Source organism: Podarcis liolepis (genome assembly GCF_965112155.1).
Source record: "Podarcis liolepis genome assembly, chromosome: 16".
NCBI lineage: Eukaryota > Metazoa > Chordata > Lepidosauria > Squamata > Lacertidae > Podarcis > Podarcis liolepis.
Window position 1 is genome coordinate 20,168,796 of NC_139567.1, and position 23,371 is coordinate 20,192,166.

Consider the following 23,371-nt stretch of genomic DNA (forward strand, 5'->3'; position numbering starts at 1 on the left):
CTATCCATTAAGTGCAGGAAGCAACTTCTCTGTTTGAGCCATTCACATAACATGGTTGCCAGTTCTCACGTGTCTGAAAATCACGCAGTGAGAATTGCTGTCATCAGATTCCATTACAGCTATTTGTGCTGAATTGCACATATAGGAAAAAATATGCTCTGAACACCCTGCATGTCACACAAAGTAATACACTCTGGTAAGGAGTATAAACACCCATTTCCTTATGCCCTGACCACAAGGTTCCAAGTGGCCTAGCCTGCTTTCTAGTTACTCAAGCAAGACCTCATGTCTTTTTGGCTAATCTTTGCCTCAGAGTCAAATTTGATGTTACTTTTTCCCTGTGGTTAGCATCCACATCATTTTTAGGTTAAAAAAAATACTTGGCACAAACCCCTTTTTCTTACAACTGGATATGAATGTGGGAAGTGAGGTTTAACCCTTCCACGGAATCCCCCCAAATCCCTGTGTGCTAGATTAGAAGAAGAAAAAGCTCTGTTGGTCTCTGCTTTTCAGCCCCTTCTCTCTGCCCTTTCTTTCCTCCACCCCTTGTGTTCTCTGCCTCTTGAAGAGAAGAGTCCCATCAAAACTGATCTTTATTTTCACCATAAAAGTTGGTCTGTTTGTGGGGATTCTATTGTCTTCAGTGCCATTCCTTCCAAGTTAGAATGTTCACAGACATTCCATGACATCACAGCAACTCAGCCACCCACAGCCAGAGGCTTCAGACATCCACATGCATACAACCCAACACCACCACAAATATCACCTTACAATATAATTTAAAAAAATTGTGGCCTCATATGGTAACACTGTTCCACTCAGTACACGATAACAGACTGCTGCTATTACTAAGTATCTTTTCTGTCACATGTCAAATAACAAAACAAAACAAAACAATTTTTCCCCGGTCTTATTCCAATTCACAGCTTCTTCCTTGGAGCAGAAAACCGGAGGAGTTGTAGCATTCAGGTTAAAAACTGCAGGCCTCAACTAAACATGTCAACAAATAATGCATTGATTGTTTGGTTTGGACATTTCCAGGAATTACAGCATGGAATTCAATAAGACTACTTTTGACACCACTGTACAAACATAGCCCCAGTCACTTTGTTACTTTTTCCAGTGTGGGTCTCTCATCACTTGAGGCAGAAACTCACTGAAACATGGAGGAAAGGATCTCAGGGAACTTTATTACATTTCCTGAAACCGACATCTTCTTCAGTCCCTCATTTAGTATTGTGCTTCCAAAAACAGATATCAGGCCCTTTTTTGACACTGGAGGAAGTCTTGTCAGTCCTGGCTCATTTAGAGGTCAAAGTTTAAAAATTCCACTTAAGGATCAATGGTTAAAAAAAAAATCAAAATCAAAGTATAATGTATTCGATATCCGATGGCAAAGGAGGAATTTCATTTGTTTCCCTCTGTCTTAGGACTGATGGTAGAAAATCAGGATTAGATGCTGCTTCCAGAAGACTGTTGCTCATGAAGATTTGCTTTCAGTTATTTCCATCACTTGTGTTTGTCCTGTTGCTAGACTTTAAAATCTTTTCAAAATTGTACTGTAAAACACGAAAGGAACAAGAAATAGTAATAAGAAAAAGAGGCGAAAGGCATGCAGAGACTTACTTTCCATCTTCACTGTTCAGGAAATCACATTCCGCACACACAAAAATTGCATTTGGAAGCTCTTGTCAAGTTCACGTTACGCTTACATTGCAATTGTGCATTCAACAAATTTATAAATATGTAACAGATAAACAAGACTTGTAAATAGCCACACACCGGTCTATTGATTTCTATGCAAAAGTATATAAATGGGATAAGCATCCTCCCATGGATATGAATGGGTTCAAAATTGTGCCTTGGCCAAATCATGTTGCTTTCATGGATAGGTGAGCTAGCAATTTTTTGTGTACTTTGGTACTTTTTGTGGACATTCACAAGGCTGGGAAGAATATAAGAGTTAATGCTATCAGGCTCAAACCGTACATGACATTAATCACCCATGTAGCAGAGAAAGTGGGCACAGCAGTTCTTCTGTCTCTTCCATTATACTAGAACACAGGGTCATCTAATTATTAAACTGATTAGCTGTCAGTTCAGGACTGAAAAGAGAAAGTGCTGCTTTGCATAATACATAATTGCTAACTTCACTAGATTTGCTGCCATAATATCTAGTGATGTCCACTGAGTTAGACTTTTTTTAAAAAGGGCCTTTAAACGGGATTAATCAAATTCATCAAAGAGGTCTAAAAATGCCCATTACTGAAGTTGGCTATATGGAATTAATGTTCAGAGGCACTATCACATTTTACCTTAAGTCCTATTTCAAGTCTTCAAGCGGAAGAGTCTGCACTGATGTAGCCAAATGGCATAATCCAAGCACAAAGTTTGGGGGAGTCCTGAGATTTGCAGCAGCATGAACAACAACAACAACCCTAATGTTGGGGAGGGGACATTCCATATTAGTTTGAAGTGGATACAAGTATGTTTGCTCCTTAGAGGAAAATAGCAGCTGCTGGGGTGGGCAAATTTGGATTAAGAAAATAGTGGCAGGGGAAGGGTTAAGTCTTCATCTCCCAGTGCCACCACCCTGATCTGAATCCCTCCCCCTTCCTAAAAAAGCAACAACACAAAACCATTAGGATATCCAACCACAGATCTCCAGGTGTCACTACTAGCCTCTCAAAAGTGCACTGATGCATTGGCTTCTACCACAACAGATTTATACAGAATGTGTTATTATGTGTTTCAGACTGGTGGTATTTTTCTACTCCCCATTACATTCACTAACCTTGCACAGTAATCTCATCTGCATCAGGACTTCTAGGAGTGCAGCTGTGCTGGTCTTCAACACCCTTGCTGGCAGCAGAAAGCATAAAAGAGGTAATAACGTAACAGTAGCTGGCCACCTATTTCCTCCAAAATTAAGTGACCAGTGTTTAATCTTTCCCTCAAGGCATATGAGCAAACCTGGCACAGAGGTCTATTGTACAGCAGCATATAAGTGCCTTCTTGGCTCTACAGATGCAGATGTGTCTATAAATTTTTGCTTTAGCAATCTTTCCAAAAAAGAGGGGTTAGGGATTGTCGCCATTCCTATGGTGAACGCATTGCCTGCACAGATACTGCAAGTTCTTTATATTTAGGTTCTTGGAATGAGTCTTTTTGCTTAACGTGTTACATCCAACATCCGAAACATATTGCTTTGTTGGTTTTTGATGTCATTTGATGTCGATGTCCTGTGTTGGGAGGCCTTGGGTATAAGAAAGCTAATCAGTTGTTGCAAAAGTAGGCTGGGTGGATAAGAGCAAAGCACAATAGAGGAACAGCCCCCTCCTTGCTGGAAAACTGATGGCTTTCAGGATGAGAAAAGATGGATACTAGGCAGCTGGTGAAAACTAGGTACTGATGGTCACCTGTGACACCTGTAGTATTTTTAGCCTGGAGCTGGAAAAACCATCACTGAATAACTCACAAGCTCCATCTGGGCTTAGGCAATTAGCTTAAAAGACAGGAGTTTTGATTTAAGTGCATGTTGTCACAAGACAGAAATACTGTCAAGTTGTAGATTATTAGGGAATGATGTCTGTCTGTCAAGGAATGGAAGCAAGATTGCACAAGGCCATTTTCCTTAGCTGAGTAAGAGCTCTACATATATAAATTCCCTCACATTCCACTTTCAGAAAAAGGAAAACCTTTATCATAAAAACACAAACACTGCCAAATGCAGAAATCACATTCCTTTGCCTACAAGGCGCGCATCCCTGTGTGCCAGAGCTAGTTCCAGTGTCCACTTAGCTCAATAGCCAAAGCACTGTCTTCATTAATAGCCATAGATCTCGTTTTCTACCCAGGCTGATTCTTTGCTTCGCCCCACTCGGTCATTGCACAGTTCGTATATGTCATTGGTGACAAATCCACTTTCGGTGCTGGCCAAAGTCACAAAGCCGCTCTCTGAGGTGTTGACAGCCATATTGTCATAGTCCCCAGAGAGGTCATCAGGAGTATCTTCTCCAGGACGGGCCCGGAAAGAAGAGTTCTTAATGTCTGGTCTGGTCCTAGCGAGATCTGTTTCTGACTGTTTTCTGATTACATTGTATATCTCCAAACTGGGGCTGTTCTGTCTCTTGGGGGACAGCCAGGTATCCTGTTCCTTTGCGTTCATCTCCGTTTGCTCCCGTCTCCTTAGAAGGGAAATAAATAAAAAGATATTAGCTTCCTTTTATCTTCCACTGGACCACAAAACACTTACTAAGAAACTAATCTAGTGGTGTTAGTGTAGAGAAAATGTGTGTACACACACACACACACACACACACACACACACACAAACACACACACACACAGAGTCTGTGTGTGTGTGTTTGTGTATACACATATTTTCTCTGCACTAACACCACTAGATTATGTGGTCTCATGGCCACATAAAGGGAAAGAATACTTCAGGTATGGTCAGATTTGTTTACTGTAGTATGTAGTGGCACAATCCAATCTGAACTTAGCAGTAGCAGGAAAAAGAAAGGTAATAATAACTGCAGGCAATAAAATAACTTCCTTTATCCAAAAGTAGAATTTTACCCTGGAAGCACATACAAGCTAGCAACAGGAAGGACACCTAAAAGTGATAGCAGCAGATGTTTATGTGTATGCACATTTGTTAACTTAACATGCTCCTTTCTCAAAATAATGTTTATTCATTAATTAAATCTATATCCCACCCTTCCTCCCAGAGGAGCCCAGGGCAGCAAACATCAACACGTTAAAACAATACAATTTGAAACAGAATAAAAATGAACATGTTTAAAGCATTTTAAAATAGTTTGAAAGCCACCAAAAACATTTCATTCCAGATGTGTGTAATAGTAATTTCACTGAGCTTCTTACAGCCTATTTCACATCCCTCCTCTTCCATTACAACCCTACTCCCAGTTTTGTACTACATTCATTCACACTGCCCCTTGGTCCTGACCAGATGCTGTCTATGACAGCGTATCATAAAGCTTCATGCTTTGCCCCATATTGTGACTTGCCTCTTTGCATAAAGCCAAAAGCTGAAAATGGCTGTGATGACCACGAGGAGAAGCAGAACAGGAATGCTGGGGATTAAGAAGTAGGCAAGGCTCCAAACAGGCTCTGTTGAGGGGGAAAAGATACTCTAACTTTCAGTGGAAAAATTAACAGGCATTACTTTTTCATGCAGTTATTGCGCTCCAGGTTCTCTGTGCATAATTTCCCCTTTTTCCTTTTAACTTTAGCAATGGGGGCAGGAAGAGAGGATATACCGTATTTTTCGCTCTATAACACGCACCCGACCATAACACGCACATAGTTTTTAGAGGAGGAAAATCCGTAGGCATGCCACCCGTAGGCATTTCCTCCATAACACGCACAGACATTTCCCCTTACTTTCTAGGAGGAAAAAAGTGAGTGTTATGGTGCAAAAAATACAGTAATTAGCACAAGTATCAGGATGTTTTAACTATCTCTGCTGTGGTGTTCTCCAGGAAATCAAATGTTGCATTACAGTCTGTGGTAATGAATGACAGTGCCTACCTTTAGCTTCTTTGAACGTTTTATTGGTTGCAACTTCAGGAATGGGTTCTTCTGGGGATGTGGGTATAAAGGTCTCTGTTGCAGCTCCTAGGAAAGGAATCTGGCTATTACAACTCTCATAGCTGTCAACTTTCAGATTTGAAAATAAGGGATCAGCAGCCACGAAAATAAGGGATCAGCAGCTTCACCTGTCCTGGGGACAGTCTACGGGATATCTAACAACCCAGGACAGCAGCGGGAAGCAGCGCTGGAATAAGGGAATTTCCCACAAAAAAGGGGTTGACAGCTATGCAACTCTACAGGAGAATGGCTTCGTTGCACTCTACATTTTAAAGCAGTACAGTATCATGCTACTTTAAGCAGTCATGGCTTTTTCCAGAGAATCCTGGGAACTGTAGTTTGTTAAGGGAGTTGCGGACAGTTGTTAAAAGTTGACTGGGGAACACTCTGGGAGCTGTAGCTGTTATTTGGAACAGAATCTATACCATGCACTCAAATTTTACTGATGTGAAATTTACCTGCTTGAGAGGTATTAATTTCAGAGGCAGCTGTTGGCTTTTCTGCAAGGGAAAAAACATACAGACATACATTTTCTGCTGCATTTGGTCACCAGGAGAAACTTAATCCCACTCCCCCAATGTTTTGGCTTATCCATGGACGTTCTCGGCACATTTGATATTGTGTCCCAGAAGTTTAGTTAAGGAGACCATTTTTGGAAACGGCTTGCAACTTGTCACTGAAACCATTTTTCCATTTCCCTTGTCATTTCATCGCCTTCAGATTTTTTCGGTGCCCAATGGTGATACTTAAAAGTCTTAACCTGCATCCTCTCTAAGGGTGGCTCTCGAGAAGCTATGGTTCCATACAATTCCCTTCTAGGTTTCTTGATGTTCCTATGAGCAATATCTTCAAGTATGTGGCCAGTGAATGCTAGAGGCCCATTATTGTACTGCACATTGCAAACTCCATCAAAGCTGTGAGAACTAAGCCTCGCAATACAGTACAGTGGTACCTTGGGTTACATACGCTTCAGGTTACAGACTCCGCTAATCCAGAAATAGTACCTCGGGTTAAGAACTTAGCTTCAGGATGAGAACAGAAATCGTGCTCCAGCACGATTTTTAAGAAAATGTAAATAGGGATTGATAATTGGAAAATTGATATTTATAATAGGTTAACATCTTGAGTGAGGATAAATGCCAGAGGGTAAGGATTTGCTGAATTTAATATCTGAACTGGAATACAAAATGAGAGGTGTGAGGTCAAGAAACTAGTGAAGGAAGTACAAGATTTGAAATTACTAATCTATTTCCTGTTTTGCTTTTTGGGTTTTTCTTTTTGTCCTTCTTTCTTTTTTGTATTTTTATGTGTTTTGTTTTTTGTATTTTTATATTTTTGTAGTTTTTTCTTTATGTTTAAATGTTGGAATTTTTTATTATCTGTGAAACCTTAATAAATATTATTATAAAAAAAAGAGAACAGAAATCGTGCTCCAGAGGCGTGGTGGCAGTGGGAGGCCCCATTAGCTAAAGTGGTGCTTCAGGCTAAGAACAGTTTCAGGTTAAGAACGGGCCTCCGGAATGAATTAAGTACTTAACCCGAGGTACCACTTTATCTTCTTCTGAGTTGGAAACTGTTAAAAAAAACCAGCTGGAAGAGGAAGGGGGCACAGAGCATGAAAAAAGAGCTGTGAGTGGAGAGGGGCCTTTCCCCCTCCTTTAGATCGCCTGGGAAATGCATCAAACCTGCTGTACCTGGAACTGAGTGTGGAGAGTACAGCTGAATGACACACAGGTGGGCAGCCTGAGGAAGTGCCATCCACTTTGGGCCTGCCCATAAAAAACAAGTCTAGAATGAGAGCCTAGGGTGATGTCCTCTGTTTCCAGGAACTCGTCTTCTTGTGAGACTTTTGTGGGGAGCTGAGAGTTTGTTTGGGTGAGAACCCCGAGGCTGAGAGGGAGGGTGTGCCAGAAGGGAGAAAAACCTGATATTGATTTATATATATTAGTAACTCTGTATTAATGTAACATTTTTGTATGTACAGTGGTACCTCTGGTTAAGAACTTAATTTGTTCTGTAGGTCCGTTCTTAACCTGAAACTGTTCTTAACCTGAAGCACCACTTTAGCTAATGGGGCCTCCCGCTGTCGCCGCAGCGCCACCACTGTGCAATTTCTGTTCTCATCCTGAAGCAAAGTTATTAACCTGAGGTACTATTTCTGGGTTAGTGGAGTCTGTAACCTGAAGTATCTGTAACCTGAAGCGTCTGTAACCTGAGGTACCACTGTACCTGTAACTCTGAATTTTAGTAATATTTTGTTTAAGTTGTCTGTTGTTGCTTCTTTTTTGTACAGTATGCTGCTTAGAGATATTTTAAAATATATTAAGCAGTATAGAAATTGAATAATCATTCAAGCAATAACCAAATATACGCTGAGTTCAGAGACTGCCCCAGTAGCATTTCCCTTTTAATGCCTATTGCAGTGCTGAGAAAACTGCCTATATGGAAAGATGCTGGGTTTCTTCAAAACTGGAGAGACATCACAATATACAGATATATGTTATTAATCATTCTTGGTTCCATTTCTTTCAGTTAAGGCCAAAGGACATAGGATGTTCATTCCACAACCACAAAAGATAAAGTCCATAATTAGCAAGTTAACTCTTAGGACTCCATAACACAAGTAGACATTGCGTTTAATGACACATTCCCAGGCATTCATGTATCCCTTTGTGGCGTTTGCCCTCCCATGTGTGTGACTTCATACTGGGTTCATAGGGAAAGGGTTAACTAATTGTAAAATGACTAACCAATGGGAACCCACGGGGCAGAGTTAACTGTGTACAGTGGTACCTCGCAAGACGAAAGGGTTTTTTGTTTTTTGAGCTGCTTCGCAAGACGATTTTCCCTATGGGCTTGCTTCGCAAGATGGAAACGTCTTGCAAGTTTGTTTCCTTTTTCTTAACACCATTAATACAGTTGTGACTTGACTTCGAGGAGCAACTCATAGAACGCGGTTTGGTAGCCTTTTTTGAGGTTTTTAAAGATTGGTGATTTTTGAAGCTTTTCCAAAACTTTCCTGACACCGTGCTTCGCAAGATGAAAAAAATCGCAAGACAACAAAACTCGCGGAATGAATTAATTTCGTCTTGCGAGGCACCACTGTATAAGGTTTAAGCACAGAGAGAATTTGTTAAGAGGAGTTAGAGTGGTTGAGAAGACAGTCTGGAGTTAGACGAAAGAGGGAAGATAAGTCTGTGGGTTGGGCTAGTCTGGTGTGAGAGAGTGAGAGAATTTGTTAAGAGGAGTCAATGCAGTGGCGTAGCGTGGGGGTGCAGGGGGGGCCGGCCGCACCGGGCGCAACATCTGGGGGGGGCGCATTCGCACTCGCAGCTCTCTGCCCCCTGCTAAAATCCACGGGTTAGGGGGCGCAAATTACTTGCCTTGCCCTGGGTGCTGACAACCCACGCTACGCCGCTGAGTCAATCAAACAGTTGAGATAATCAGTCAGAAGGTATTAGGAAGGTATAGGCCGGTAAAGAAACTAAAGTTAAGATGCTGATATGAATATTATCTGAGAAACCATAAACTCGTTAATGTTTGTAAAATAAACTTTTTCTTTTGATTCACTTTTAACAACTGACTGGACTCGGTGTTTTACCAGAGAGTAACTGGTTGGTGGCAGCGGGGAAGCAATCACAGTGGTGGCACAGGGATCATAGACCTTTAAATGTCCGGGGACCCTGTGTGATCACCACACCCTTCATTACTATAAGTCTCCCACACCACAAATGGCCAGCCCCTGAGCCGAATTGCACATCACAGGATATGGACTCCGTTACCCTGGGGATATTTGCAGATGAAGTTGTTTTTCATGCTGCAGCTGTCATCATTCCATTGAAACATATATGGTCCCCCATCACCTGCCGGTGCTGAGGGCTGGTGGTACATCACAACACAGACTTCACTTCCACAGGAGGGCTCGTCTGCGTACCAGTTTCTGTGGAATCAAAGCAAAACATCAGGTGAATTGTTTCTCCTTGCCAGGAGTTCTCCCCATGAAGGGCATTTCGCAGAGCAGAGAAATACATGGAAGGAAACAAATTCACTCACAGCACCTTTAAACTTTGTACCTGCCGCTCTAGCTATTCACGTGAATGTGGAGGGGGCAGATGTCAGGGACAGCAAGGCTAGAAGCAAGAATCCATAGCTCTGTGCACAGCTGCCCCCCCCCCAATGATTAGCCAGGGGAGCTAAATAATAATAATAATAATAATAATAATAATAATAATAATAATAATAATTTATTTGTTTATTTATTTATTATTTGTACTCCACCCATTGGGACACGGGTGGTGCTGTGGGTTAAACCACAGAGCCTGGGACTTGCAGATCAGAAGGTCGGCGGTTCAAATCCCCGCAATGGGGTGAGCTCCCATTGCTCAGTCCCTGCTCCTGCCAACCTAGCAGTTCAAAAGCACGTCAAAGTGCAAGTAGGTCAATAGGTACCGCTCTGGCAGGAAGGTAAACGGTGTTTCCGTGTGCTGCTCCGGTTCTCCAGAAGTGGCTTAGTCATGCTGGCCACATGACCTGGAAGCTGTACGCCGGCTCCCTCAGCCAATAAAGCGAGATGAGCGCTGCAACCCCAGAGTCGGTCACAACTGGACCTAATGGTCAGGGGTCCCTTTACCTTTACCCTGCCCATCTGGCTGGGTTTCCCCAGCCACTCTGGGCGGCTTTCAACAAAGATTACAAGTACATTAAAATGTCACATATTAAAAACTTCCCTGAACAGGGCTGCCTTCAGATGTCTTCTAAATGTCAGGCAGTTGTTTATCTCTTTGACGTCTGATGGGAGGGCGTTTCACAGGGTGGGTGCCACTACCGAAAAGGCCCTCTGCCTGGTTCCCTGTAGCTTTGCTTCTCGCAATGAGGGAACCGCCAGAAGGCCCTCGGTGCTGGACCTCAGCGTCCGGGCAGAACGATGGGGGTGGAGACGCTCCTTCAGGTATACTGAAGGAGGCCGTTTACACGTTGGAGGATCTCCCTAAACAGAAAAAGGATCCTAGGTGCTGGAGGAATTCCACTGACCCAGGCAAGCCATTGGCTGTCCTCAGTAGGAAGTGCTATGGCGGCTTCCTGTTTAGGCTGGCAACATAGGAAGCTGACTTTTGGTCAGACTTTTAGTCTATCTTGCTCAGTATTGTCTACACTGACTGGCAGCTGCTTCTCAAGTTTGCAGGCAGGGGGTGCTCTGAGCTGGAAATGCCAGGAATTGAATCTGGGACCTTCTGCAAGCAAAGCAGATGCTCTACCAGTGGGCTATGCCCTTCCCCAGACCAATGGTTCATCTAGCTCTATGTTGTCTACACAGTGATTCGAAGTGGCTCTCCAAGGATTTTTAAAATGGGGTGTTCCGAGTCCTACCTGGAGATGCTAGGGATAAAATCAGGAACCTTCTTCATGCAAACCAAATCCTCTATCCCTCCACCTGATTGTCATTCAGGCAGGCAGCCTTGCTGTATTATTTTTTGGCATCCGTTAAAAACATTTTTGTTTAGACAAACCTATCTGGTTATGTAGAATGTTTGCAAGGTTTTAAGCTTACCATTGATGTTAATTATTATTTGTATGTCTTAAATAACTGTTTTTTCACTGACAGTGATATTATTTTATTCTTTTCGTAAGCCACTTTGAGGTCTTTTATTATCAAATGGTATATACATTTTATGAAGCAATACATAAATAATACCCCTGAATTACAGCCCATGGGATCTGTCTTGGCCATAAGCCTTCCCTGGTTGAACCCAGATACTGCATGGTGCTAACAGAGGATACGCAAATGTGATATTTAGTCCCTTTCACAGTCCAAAGAAAGAATACTTGTGCAATTTTTCCCTTGCCATAATTCTTGTTATTGGTTATATTAGCAGGATACAAAGCGGGATGGGGCCCTGTTTGATCACTGATGTTCTGGTACACAAATTTTATTGGTTGATGTTGGTCACATAGGATAAACCCACAACTATGCCAGAAAGTAAAGGGTGTGGCAGCTGCTTGCACTCCTAGCATGGGCCTGAAGTCCCAGTTTGGTACTGTGAGCTGTGGGAAGGTTCTCTGGAAAGGTTAGCACCATTCCTACCAGGAAACTTGTTATGCAATAATAGGTTGAGCTCTTGACATCCTTGACACACAGGTGTACCTAAGCCAGGAAAGCAAAACACAATTATGGCCTAAAGAAATTCTCTGGGGCTTTGGATTGAAATGCCAATGCTTTTTCAAAAGGTAGAACTTATTTATAAATGGGTAGGAATCTGATGAATTAATATGTTTAATTTCATAAAGTGAAGATTTAAGGATGTTAATGTTTAAGTTAAATTTTATAAGAATTGTGATTTGGGAAACCATTAAAAGGATATGCAATGAAATTCAACTAAGGGGAAGCGGGGAAGTCACTTAACAAAGTTAATAAGTGTAATTTTCAATAAGGCTATGATTTATGTTTGTTTGTCTTATGTGTTTGTTTATAATATTGTGAAAACCAATAATTTTTTTTGAAAAAAATATATAAATGGGTAGGAATCTCTATTCAGAACACTTAATAATTTTGTTTGACTTGCTAACTTCATGAAGGAACTCATACTTCTGTTCTGAACATGTGGACTTACCGAAACGTGGACAAACTTCCATCTGACCAAGAGTACAAGTTTGGGCATTCAGTGCTGTTGTCAGGATCTGATTCTCTCCTAAGCCCTATCCAGAAGTCGCCATCTGACGCTGAAAAGCTCCCAATCATCTTCTCAATCAGTTTCTGTTCTGACTGTGTTTCTATACTGACTAGGTCTCCTCCATCTCTCCTACAGGCCTGAAGAGCTTCTTTAAAGCCAACCCTGCGTACAACATTATGCAAGTAAACGATCTTGTAGCACGGGCGTTGGGTTCCTCCACGGCAAATGGCATGTCCTGAGGAAGACCAAAAAGAAAAAGAAAACCCATTAGCAAACCAGCAGGAAAAGGCAGCCAATACTTCTCCCACGATGAGTTTTGTGCTGAATGAAATTTCTCTCCATTAACTCACATTAGCGCTCATAAAACTAACATGAACTGGAATTAAGAACACCTACCTGCATATTATGGCCAGTCTAGCCACATTTCCTTTGACTGAAGTTGAGGAACACACTGCTGTCTTATTTTGGCCAGATACAAAAATGAGTGCCAGCCATAATTCTGTTGGTATGTGTGCTCAGAAAGAACCCAAATTTTGTATTAGGTGAAAGCTTCTTATCACAAAAAAATATTAACTAAACTAGTTCATATTAAGGCTCATTCAATCTCAGAATTTGTGTTATGAATTTTCATACAGGCTGTAGCTCAATAGTAGAATTGTCATGGTCTGGCAGGATGCCGAGTGGTGGGGGGCACCAGCTGGGGAACCCCCAAGGGAAGAAGGCTCAGAGCCTGGGGATTGGTGGTGAGACGATGCTGAGTGGTCAGAGGGAGAAGAGGGAGCCGACTGGGAGGAGGAGGTGTCAGAAGCTGAAGGGGCAACAGGGTTTAGTGAGCAGGAAGAGACTGGGACAGAGAGCAGTCTAGAATCAGAGGCAGAAGAGGAGGCTGGAGAGGAAGGGGACCAAGAGGCAGAGATGAAGCTGGCTGCTGAAGAAGCCAGGGGGTCTCTATCTCCTCCTGTGACCAGTTCCCCCCACCCCCGGTCTCCCAGAACCAGAAGCGGTATGAAGTGAGAGGAGCAAATGCACACAAGGCATCAAAGTCTCAGATCGTTTGGGGGATGACCCGGGGCAGGAGGAGACTTAGGGAGATGTTTGGAACTGCCTTACTTGGGCAAGATCTACTGGGGAGAGTTGCAATGCTCACTAGGCCTGGCCTCCTGAGCTGTTTCTTTGAATAAAGAGAGTTGACTTCACTGACACCATGTGAGTTATTGCGGACCTGCTCCTGAAAACCGCCCTGACAAGAATTCATGCAGAAGGTTCAATCCCCAGCATCTCCAGGTAGGACTGCAAAAGACTCTTGATTGAAACCCTGAAGTGCCATCGGCAATGTATGTGGACAATACTGAGCAAGGCGAACAAATGGTCTCACTCTTTATAAAGCTGCTTCCTATAAACCTATATCATCAGCCAATCTCTGCCTCTTGAATTTCACAATGTGACTTTTATATAAAAAGATAGGGAACACAATGACCACATCCAAGTAAATCATTTTAATTAGTATTTTTATGTCCACATTTATCCAGTGCAGAGTCAAGTGTTCTGTTTTACGAAGCCAACCATGGAACATGTATTTCAGGACAGGATGTTATAAACCCCTACGATGCAAAGTGGTGTTTCATTTTGAGAGAGATCCTTGTGTTTCTATTCATCCTTAAATGTACAAAACAAAAGTCTACAGTACTCCATTCCAAGGATCTTAATACAGCAGAGTAATTCGACTGCGTGGGATTCCAATGTCTTGACTGCAGATGGCATACAAGTTAAAATGCTGAGCACAGCAAAAACAGTCTAGTCACCATCGATAATCTGACCAACATGCATCTCCGATGAAACACAAAATACGTTACCTCTCTGAAGAATCAGATCCGCAGCTGTGAGCCAATGGGAAGAAGAGAAAAAGCACATCACTTATAGAATTGGCAATGACCAGGACTGCAGAATATCTAGCCCTTAAGAGTGGGCTGCTTTGAGGTGGCTAAAGTTTTTGCAACAACCTGGCAATTGTCTGCATTTTATCAGCAAAATTTGAAGTTATTTTTAGCCAAGGCAGGAATGCAATGCAGTTGATTGCAGGCCGGGCACTGCTACAAGTCAACTTGTCCAACCAGTGATCTCACTCTCCTGCATACTAGAGATGAGTCCATGAAACTAAAGGTGCTTAGTTATTACGTAAGGTGTTGATTTCAGTCTGATTAGCCCTTAATAAATATAGCTAAAATTCTAACCAGTTTCTCTGCTGCATCAATATGTTAGGCATTTTTAGTGCAAAGAGGTAGATGCAGAGGTCCAAGTTCAAATTCCTCCTTAGAGATGCTTCACGTCTTGCACAGCGGCTAGATCACACTGGTGTTCAGTGCAACACAAACTGCAAATGTGGAGGGCAGATGGGTGCTCCAAAACAAGTAGTGGCTATGCACCAGAGATCTATGGCTGATCATAGCTCTTTGAGCAAGTCCCTGAACGTTTAGGAAAGCATGTCTGTCGGTCAGGTGTTTCATATCTGCTGCAAAACACACTAGCAAACACCTTATTAATGACTCAGACAAATAATATGAAATAGTTCTGCAAAACAGCAGCATAGCTTAATATAGTGATGGGAGGCCTGAGTTCGAATCCCATTGTAACCAAGGCCTTGCATAGCTCCCTCTCCCCCCCATATCTTCTGTAAAATGGGAACAATAATGTTGTATCATCTACGTTTTTGATGAGGATAACTAAGGCCTGCAAATGGTTTTGCATGTGAAAAGTAATTAGTGCTAGAATAGCAAACGTGGTAACCATCAATCACGTGGCAGTATATTAACGTATTAGTTTCACAATGAAATCATAACATGGCAATTGGGGTGGGGGACAATAGCATGCCATGCACAAAGTTGCACACCTTCAATTACACACACAACACCCTAGCAGAAGTTGCTTTATGAGTTTCCCAAGACACATTAAATTGGAGCTCGTGCGGGACTGATTCTACAGGCCAAAACCATAAAGTGTGTCCCCAATGGTAATATGAACTGGCTATGTATCTGGCCCTCATTAATGCAAAAGAAAAGAATGGTTGGAAATGCCTGCAGCATTAATAAAAGGAAAAGAAAAACAGGTACCTTTTAAAATACAAATACTTGTTCAGGTGATTGAGTAATTTTATTATGCTTTATTGTACGACTGAGATGTGTATTTTGTTTTTGTTTTACATTGCTTACATGATTCTGCAGCAGCCTAGAACAGATAGGAGCACTTATAGCTGTGGGGGTGAAGGAACAAGCAAATCCAGACAAAGCAGGCCTGACTAGTACAGAACAAATGGAAATTCTTTGGCAGTACTTATTTTCAGACAGTCTCCACACTTAGAGTAGGGAAAGAGTTTATTCAAAGGATCTTAAGAAGGGGGAGGGGGAGAAACACACACACACACACACACACACACACACAATATGTGTGAGTTGTGTAGTTATATATTTATAGGCCAGCTAGAAATATTGTGCAGTGAGCTGCCCACTTCACATCACAACAGTATTTTAAGCATCCTCTTAGAATAGATAGATAGATAGGATGCTTAGAATATTATATATATATATATATATATATATATATATATATATATATATATATGTACATATCTATGTACATATATATGTGTGTGTGTATATATATATCTCTCTCTTAAAATACTGTTGTGATGTGAAGTGGGCAGCCCACTCCACAATATTTCTAGCCGGCCTTGCCTGTGGAACCGCTATGGTTGTTGCCAAAAGATGTCCTGATTTCTGAATGGCACTGGAGCTCTTAAACCTCCAGCTTAAAGCCCAGTATAGGCTGTAGCTTAGCGATAGCTCATTTGCTCTGCATGCAGGTCCCTGGTTCAAGCCCTGGCACCACCCAGTGGGGCTTAGAGAGCCCTATGTCTGAAACCCCAGAGAGCCACTGCCAGTCACTGTATAGAAATTACTGAACTGGATGGTCAGATTCAGTATAGGGCAACTTCCTATGCCAGCTTTAGTAGTAAGGGTTTTTTTTGGGGGGGGGGAGCTATAGTGACTCAGTAGTGATAGATAAGCATTCTAAGCGAGCTCAGAAGCAATTCTCCTTGATGGGAACAGCTGGAGCTCAGTGGTACACTGCCTGGTTTGCAGGTTCAGTCACCAGCATCTCCAGTCCACAGGGCCAGTTTTAAATAAGGACACCTTCCTGCAACTGTGGAAATCTGCTATGAGTCGGAGCAAACAATATAGGCTAGATGGACCGATAGCCTGACTCACTAGAAGACAGCATCATATAAACAATATCCATTTTGCACAATGGCACCATCAGGGCAGGACACTGGGGCAGATCAGCAGAATGATCAGGAAATGCCCCAGCTGAAGCCAGACTGGCTAACCACCTTTTGAAGTAAGCCAAGTAATGCCATCTAAAGAGAGGTGCCCCATAAGTCTATTCTGCCCAGAGTTTAAAATGACTGAACTTAACCACTGCTTTTGGACGGGAGCTCAGAAGAAGAAGAGCGTACAACACCAGCCCCTGCAGCTCACAGAGATTCTCAGGAGCAGACCACCAGCTAAAATAGACACCACGGGGCCAGCTTATTTCATAGAATTGCAGAGTTGAAAAGGACCCTGAGGATCATTGTAGTTCAACCCTCTGCAATGCAGGAATATGCAGCTGTCCCGTACGGGGATCGAACCTGCAACCTTGGCATTATCACCATCGTAGTATAGCCAACTGAGCTACCCAGCTTGATACAGTGAAAGCAGCTTCATATCATTTCTTCCCAGCACTGAAACCAGGGTCCTGGGTATCTGACTCATGTTAAGTCTCCCTAAGATTTAAGGGTGCCCGGTTGAGAGAGATCTGCAGAATGTGAAACAGGCAGCCCATCACTTCCCCCCTCCCACCATGCCAAGGCAGCAAAGCATCTGCCATAGTGCCTTCCCTGTTGGGGCAGCCCCATTCTGCACCCCTAATTCTGCTGTGTCCGGAGCTTTAGCAGCCCAGAGCAGAGCCTGGAAGGGATTCCAGGTTCTCCGCTGCAGAGATACACAGGGTCCAGTGGCGTAGCGTGGGGGGTGCAGGGGGGGCCGGCCGCACCAGGCGCAACATCTGGGGGTTAGGGTTAGGGGGCGCAAATCCACGGGTTAGGGGGCGCAAATTACTTGCCTTGCCCCGGGTGCTGACAACCCACGCTACGCCACTGTCAGGGTCTCCGCTCCACTTGGGTGTTGAAACGCACACAACTTTTTGCAGAAAGCTCTACCATCGCCCACCCCCCTCCTTCCGCGAAAGAAGGGGTTTCCCTGTCTCATTTAGTCCACCCACAATCCACTTTGTGTATCTGTAGAGTAAGCAGTAGGCTGAAGACGAGGCCACCCATATCAGCTGGGTCGTCTCTGGGGTGCCATCAACATTTTCCTGGGCGCAGTCCTGCACACAACTTTGGCAGCGCATAGCCCCTGGCTTTCGATGGGATGGAGACTGCCAAACCACACAGCCAGGACTGCATACTTTGGTTGCCTCCCTGCCTCTAGAAACAGATACTAAAACTGGCCGGCCGTTGGTCCCGCTTTTCTCATGCAGAAGGACCCCCCCACCACCCTCCATTTCTGGGAGGGGAAAGCTCTGCACCTTCACAACCGGCCTGCTTCTCGTGGCAGCAGCAGTAGCATTTTTGTGTGCGCATTAATAGAAGTGCCATGGGGGGGGGGTTAGCCCCCACCTTGGGCACCGCTGAAGCTGCTCTTTCACCCACTGTTCTCTCTCCAACACAGAATCTTGTCCCTACCCACCCCAGTTTGCATCACTTTCCTCATCCATAGGCAGGTTTCTCAGCCGGGGCTCATTCCAATGATTTAATACCCCCCTCCCCAATCCAGGGATAAGTACCCAACCCCATGCCCAAAGCGCTCCCCATTCCAGAAAGCGGAGACGCAGCTCCAGATCGTCCCCCCCTTAACTTTTGCATTTGCGTTCAGTTCTCGGGTGTGAGTGCTTCCCCCCACCCGCTGCAAAACAGGAGGGGACCAGCCCGAGACCCCCGCGCCTGCAGCGCCTGCCTCTGTCCCCAGCCAGCTCGGGACCGGGACTGATGCATCCGCTTGCCCAGCCCAGCCCGGGAGGCACTCACCGCTGAGCAGCCGCGTCCCCTGCCCGCCCGCCGCCCCGCAGAAGGCAGCCAGTAGTAGCAGCAGCAGCAGCAAGTTGCTCCCCGCAGCGGCTCCTCCGCTGCGTCCCCGGAGCCGCATGTCGCGCGGCTGCACTGGCAGCAGCGGCAGCAGCAGCGCAAGGGCAGCAGCGCGAGCTCCGGGCGAGCTTCTGGCAGCAGCCAAGGCGGCGGCAGTGGCGGCGGCAGCAGAGCCGGCTCCGCCTCCGGGCCAGGGGCCAGCCGAGGGGAGGGACGCTGGAGAGCCCGGCGGGTGGGGTGGGGAGGTTCTGCGCGGACACTGGCACTCACTCTCTCGACATGCCTGCCGAGAGGGGTCGAGAGATGCTTCGGTAGCCAAAGCGGAGCTCGGTACCAAACTGATGCATGGGAAGAAGCTGCGGAAGTTGAGGGTTTTGGGTGGAGGTGGGGGGAGCATCCATAAGACACACAGAATGCGAAGTTAGACCGCGTGGGTTTTGCATGCGGATTGTTCCCGTGCAGATAGGGATCCAAAAGTTGGCTTAGAAGTGAAACGCTGTAGGTCTGGCGTGCATAATGCTATCCGCCCCCCAGCAAGCAGTGGCAAGGATGCCCTGACAGTAGAATCATAGAATTGTATACAGTGGTACCTCGGGTTACAGACGCTTCAGGTTACAGACTCCGCTAACGCAGAAATAGTACCTCGGGTTAAGAACTTTGCTTCAGGATGAGAACAGAAATCGTGCGGCAGCGGTGTGGCAGCAGCGGGAGGCCCCATTAGCTAAAGTGGTACCACGGGTTAAGAATGGACCTCTGGAACGAATTAAGTTCTTAACCCGAAGTACCACTGCAGTTGGAAGGGACCCCCAGGGTCATCCAGTCCAACCCCCTGCAATGCAGGGATCTCAGCTAAAGCATCCATGACAGATGGCCATCCGACCTCTGTTTAAAAAATCCTCCAAGGAAGGAGACTCTACCACCTCCAGAGGGAGACTGTTCCACTGCTGAACAGCTCTTACTGTCAGAAAGTTCTTGATGTTTAGTCAGAATCTCCTTTCTTGTAACTTGACACCATTGGTTCGAGTCCTGCCCTCCAGAGCAGGAGAAAACAAGCTTGTTCTCTCTCCCATGTGACAGCCCTTGAAATATGTGAAGATGGCTATCATCATAGCTCATCTCAGTCTCCTCTTTTCCAGGCTAAACATACCTGGCTCCTTCAACCTTTCTTCATAAGGCCTCACCGAACAACTCACAACTACAGAAAACAACCCCAGCTGTTCACCACGTTCTCCACAGATACGTGGGCTCAGCCAACGTGCTTTAGGAATATAGAATGCTGCCTTGCGCCAAGTAATGACTCACTGGTCCATCTAGCATGGTATTCTTATTTAGTATCAAAAAGGGAGTCCCTCTCATTGCAACTTGGAGATATTGCAAAGGACTGAAGCTTGGACTTTCTGCATGCATGCAAAGCAGCTGGTCCACAGCAGTTACATCTTTCCCAAAGACTTGAGGTTTGTCTTCTGTAGCTGGATGGTCAAGGGGTCATGTGACAAGGAAACAGCTGGCTCAGACTGTGATTTGACACACCCCACAAAGCTTGGGAGATCACTCTGCTGCAGACCAGAGTGGCCCAAGGCACTGAAACACTATGGGCACTGGTGAACTCCCTGCAGTACTTGGAGGAACCTCATTCACACAACCCACCTTCATTATTTGCCCAGGCTGCCAGCTTTCTCAGCTGTATGGTTTCTTATTTCATTTCTGGCAGCCAGTGGGCTGAATCCAGGTTAAATGGAGCCTGTCGCTCCAGAGCAAGAGATCTGGTATTGGCTTGTGCTTTGGAAGCAGAAGGGAAGAAAGCAGACTGAGTGGAAAGTTTCCTTTGCACCACTTCCAGTGTCCGAATGCTGACCCTGCATTTCTCCCGCTTGTTTCCGGAGGGTTGGGGAGCTGGACTGCACCTGCTTCCTGGCTTCCCAGCCATGTTTCTGCTCATCCAGGCTTGGAAACAGTTTCTAGCTGCCAAAGTGAAGATAAAGTAGACTCAAGATGCTACTTGCATCATGGCTTAAAATAAAGACGTACATTGTGGGACAGGGAACCTCTTTAAAAGAAAGTTTTGTCAGCATGCTTCTGAATAACAGTTGCTGGGAATTGCAAGGGAGGAGAGAGCTCTATTGCACTCAGGCTGCTCTTGCAGGTTTCCCAAAGGCACCTAGTTGGCTACTGTGAAAACAGAAGGCTGGACTAGATGGATCATGGGCCTGATCCAGCAGGGCTCTTCGTGTTTGCAAAGGGAACCTTTTCTTGGGTTTAAACCCACAATAATACTACAACCAGACTTAACACAGACACTGGCACCAGAGCCTGCAATAAACCCAGATGCCAACTTTGCTGCCACATACACCCGGACAACACCATTACTGGCCCCAACAACATCACACATACCATCTCGGGACTATTTAATTGCTCATCGTCTAACATTGTGTATGCCATCAAATGCCAACAGTGTCCTTCAGCTCTCTATATTGGACAAACAGGCCAAACCTTACGCCAAAGAATAAACGGACATAAATCTGACATCAAGAATCACAGAACAGAGAAACCAGTAGGAGAACACTTCAATCTCCCAGGACATTCTATACAAGATCTCAAAGTAGCTGTTTTACTACAAAGGAATTTCAGAAATAGACTGGAAAGAGAAGCTGCTGAATTACAACTCATTACCAAACTTAAAACCATGAAAAGACCTGGGCTGAACAAAGACATTGGATTCTTATCTCACTATACATAACTAAACCATTTCTCACCTTCCCACCCCTTGCCTTTTCCTGTAAGACCTATTACAGTCGTCGTCAAGAGGCTCTCTCAGCTATCTGCCTATCTCCCATTCCCACCACCCTTCTGAGTAACACCCCTCCCCACCTTCTCACTATATAGAAGGATCTGGCAACTTCTGTTTCAGTGTATCTGAAGAAGTGTGCATGCACACGAAAGCTCATACCAAGAACTAACTTAGTTGGTCTTTAAGGTACTACTGGAAGGAATTTTTTTATTTTGGGTTTAAACTGTTGGTCTAAACACCCAGCAAGTGATGTTTGTGAGCACTTTATAATAATCACAACATCATAGAACTGTAGAGTTGGAAGGGAGTTTAAGGGTCACCTAGTCCAAGCTTCGGAACGCGGGTGGCGCTGTAGGTTAAACCATAGAGCCTAGGACTTGCCGATCAGAAGGTCGGTGGTTCGAATCCCCGCGATGGGGTGAGCTCCCGTTGCTCGGTCCCAGCTCCTGCCAACTTAGCAGTTCGAAAGCACGTCAAAGTGCAAGTAGATAAATAGGTACTGCTCTGGCGGGAAGGTAAATTGCATTTCTGTGTGCTGCTCTGGTTCGCCAGAAGCGGCTTAGTCATGCTGGCCACATGACCCGGAAGCTGTACACCGGCTCCCTCGGCCAGTAAAGCGAGATGAGCGCCACAACCCCAGAGTCGGCCACGATTGGACCTAATGGTCAGGGGACCCTTTACCTTTAGTCCAAGCTCCAGCAATGAAGGAATCACAGCTAAAGAATCCCTGATCATCCACTCTGTTTAAAAATCTCCAATGCTGTTGACTCCAACACTTATCAAGGTAGTCTGTTGCACTGTCAAACAACTCTTGCTGTCAGAAGGTTCTGTCGAATGTTTAGTCATAATCTCATTTCTTGTAATTTGAACCCACTGCTTCAGATCCTTTGCTCTGGAGAAGCAGAAAGCAAGTAAGCTAATAGCAGTGGTAGCTCCAGTAGCAAACCCACAGTAGGATGCAGAAATCTAAATTGCTCCAATTTTGAGGTGTGTGTGGAACCTGATAAAACACCTTCTGCTATTTTTCAAGTTTTTCACTCAATTATCATGAAAAACTAAGGTGTTTTTGGGGCCAATTCAAACATGTATACCACTTGATCACTTAAGATCAATGCTAGAAGACTGTCAGCTGTATTTGTGAATGCAGGTGATCTAAAAGTTTTGTTTCTGGCAAATGATGCAGATTTGCTCTTAGCAATTCCGTAGATGAATACTAGTCATTCTGATCATCTCCCTAATTGCATTCAAGGCATTTCTAGAAAGCTGCATTGCAATGGCTCAAAGAGCTAATATTAACACACTGCTATGCTTTCTCTGGAAGAAGTGTCAGCGATTTTCTAAGTAGGATCCTGAATTATTAGCAGGATATATATATATATATATATATGTATGTATCTATGCCACTCACTCATCATGAGCCCCTGCTAAACCATGTGTGAACCTGACCTGAAATCTTGCTGCAGAAGCTGACGCAAAGAAATGTTAATTAAATTTCTGCTGATTTTGACAAAGCAAAAAGAGTGTGTGTTGCAAAGCCATCAGGCTTAAAGATATAGAAAAATGTAAACTTATTACATTAACACAGACCTTGTAATAGATCTTAGCAGATCAGTGTAGGGAGGAAAAAGCATTTTGCATTACATCCTTTTATCGAATGTAGAGAATGTAATCTTCTAAGCATCCTCTACAATGCATGCTCTCAGACTCAGTTGCTTATCTATGAACTGGAAAGAATAAAGGCAAGTCTCTGAGAGATCTGAAATACATACATTTATAAAAAAATACATTTATATTTTGCAAAGCTCTATACGGATGGACAAAAAAAGTTTCTTCTTCAATACTGACCCAGCTGTACCCATCTCAACTATTTTCTTCATGGTTTTAAGAGTGTAAAATATTGTTAAAGTCATATAATAGAACAAAAACTCTTGTCTCCACAACTCAACAGTGTCAATTTGTGCACACTGAAAACAAGGTGGTAGATTTAGCTGTTGCTAATTTATCTCCATGTATTAATGCCAGAGACCAGGGAAGAGACAGTACTGAAGTAGGGATTCTAGGCAAAATTCACTAGACAATTTTCTGCCAGAGAAAAGTGGTTACTATGCAGCAAAATCCTAT

The 23,371-nt window shown here is 44.2% G+C and overlaps 1 protein-coding gene across 2 annotated transcripts; it reads right to left on the bottom strand.

The window, feature by feature from the left end:
• Positions 1 to 760: 760 nt before the first annotated feature.
• On the bottom strand, positions 761 to 18,648 carry LAYN (layilin). 2 transcript variants are annotated; one of them, XM_083481137.1, is made up of 9 exons: positions 18,406 to 18,595; positions 14,138 to 14,161; positions 12,225 to 12,519; positions 9,399 to 9,556; positions 6,075 to 6,116; positions 5,557 to 5,643; positions 5,034 to 5,136; positions 2,795 to 4,187; positions 761 to 1,559 (listed from the first exon to the last, which is right to left on the bottom strand). In XM_083481137.1, exons 1-8 carry the CDS (start codon positions 18,521 to 18,523, stop codon positions 3,827 to 3,829), a joined length of 1,188 nt encoding a protein of 395 aa, XP_083337263.1. In that variant the 5' UTR covers positions 18,524 to 18,595; the 3' UTR covers positions 761 to 1,559; positions 2,795 to 3,826. The 2 variants fall into 2 exon arrangements, with proteins under 2 accessions (XP_083337263.1, XP_083337264.1); XM_083481138.1 differs by lacking the exon at positions 14,138 to 14,161 and having other exon boundaries at positions 18,406 to 18,648.
• Between the last annotated feature and the right edge of the window lie 4,723 nt (positions 18,649 to 23,371).

Excerpts from the sequence above, each read along its gene's own strand:
- LAYN (XM_083481137.1), bottom strand. The coding sequence starts at position 18,523 with ATGCGGCTCCGGGGACGCAGCGGAGGAGCCGCTGCGGGGAGCAACTTG. Across the intron at positions 12,520-14,137 it reads GGATCTGATTCTTCAGAGAG|GACATGCCATTTGCCGTGGA; the intron begins GTAACGTATTTT and ends GGTCTTCCTCAG. Across the intron at positions 5,644-6,074 it reads AATTAATACCTCTCAAGCAG|GAGCTGCAACAGAGACCTTT; the intron begins GTAAATTTCACA and ends TTCCTTTCCTAG.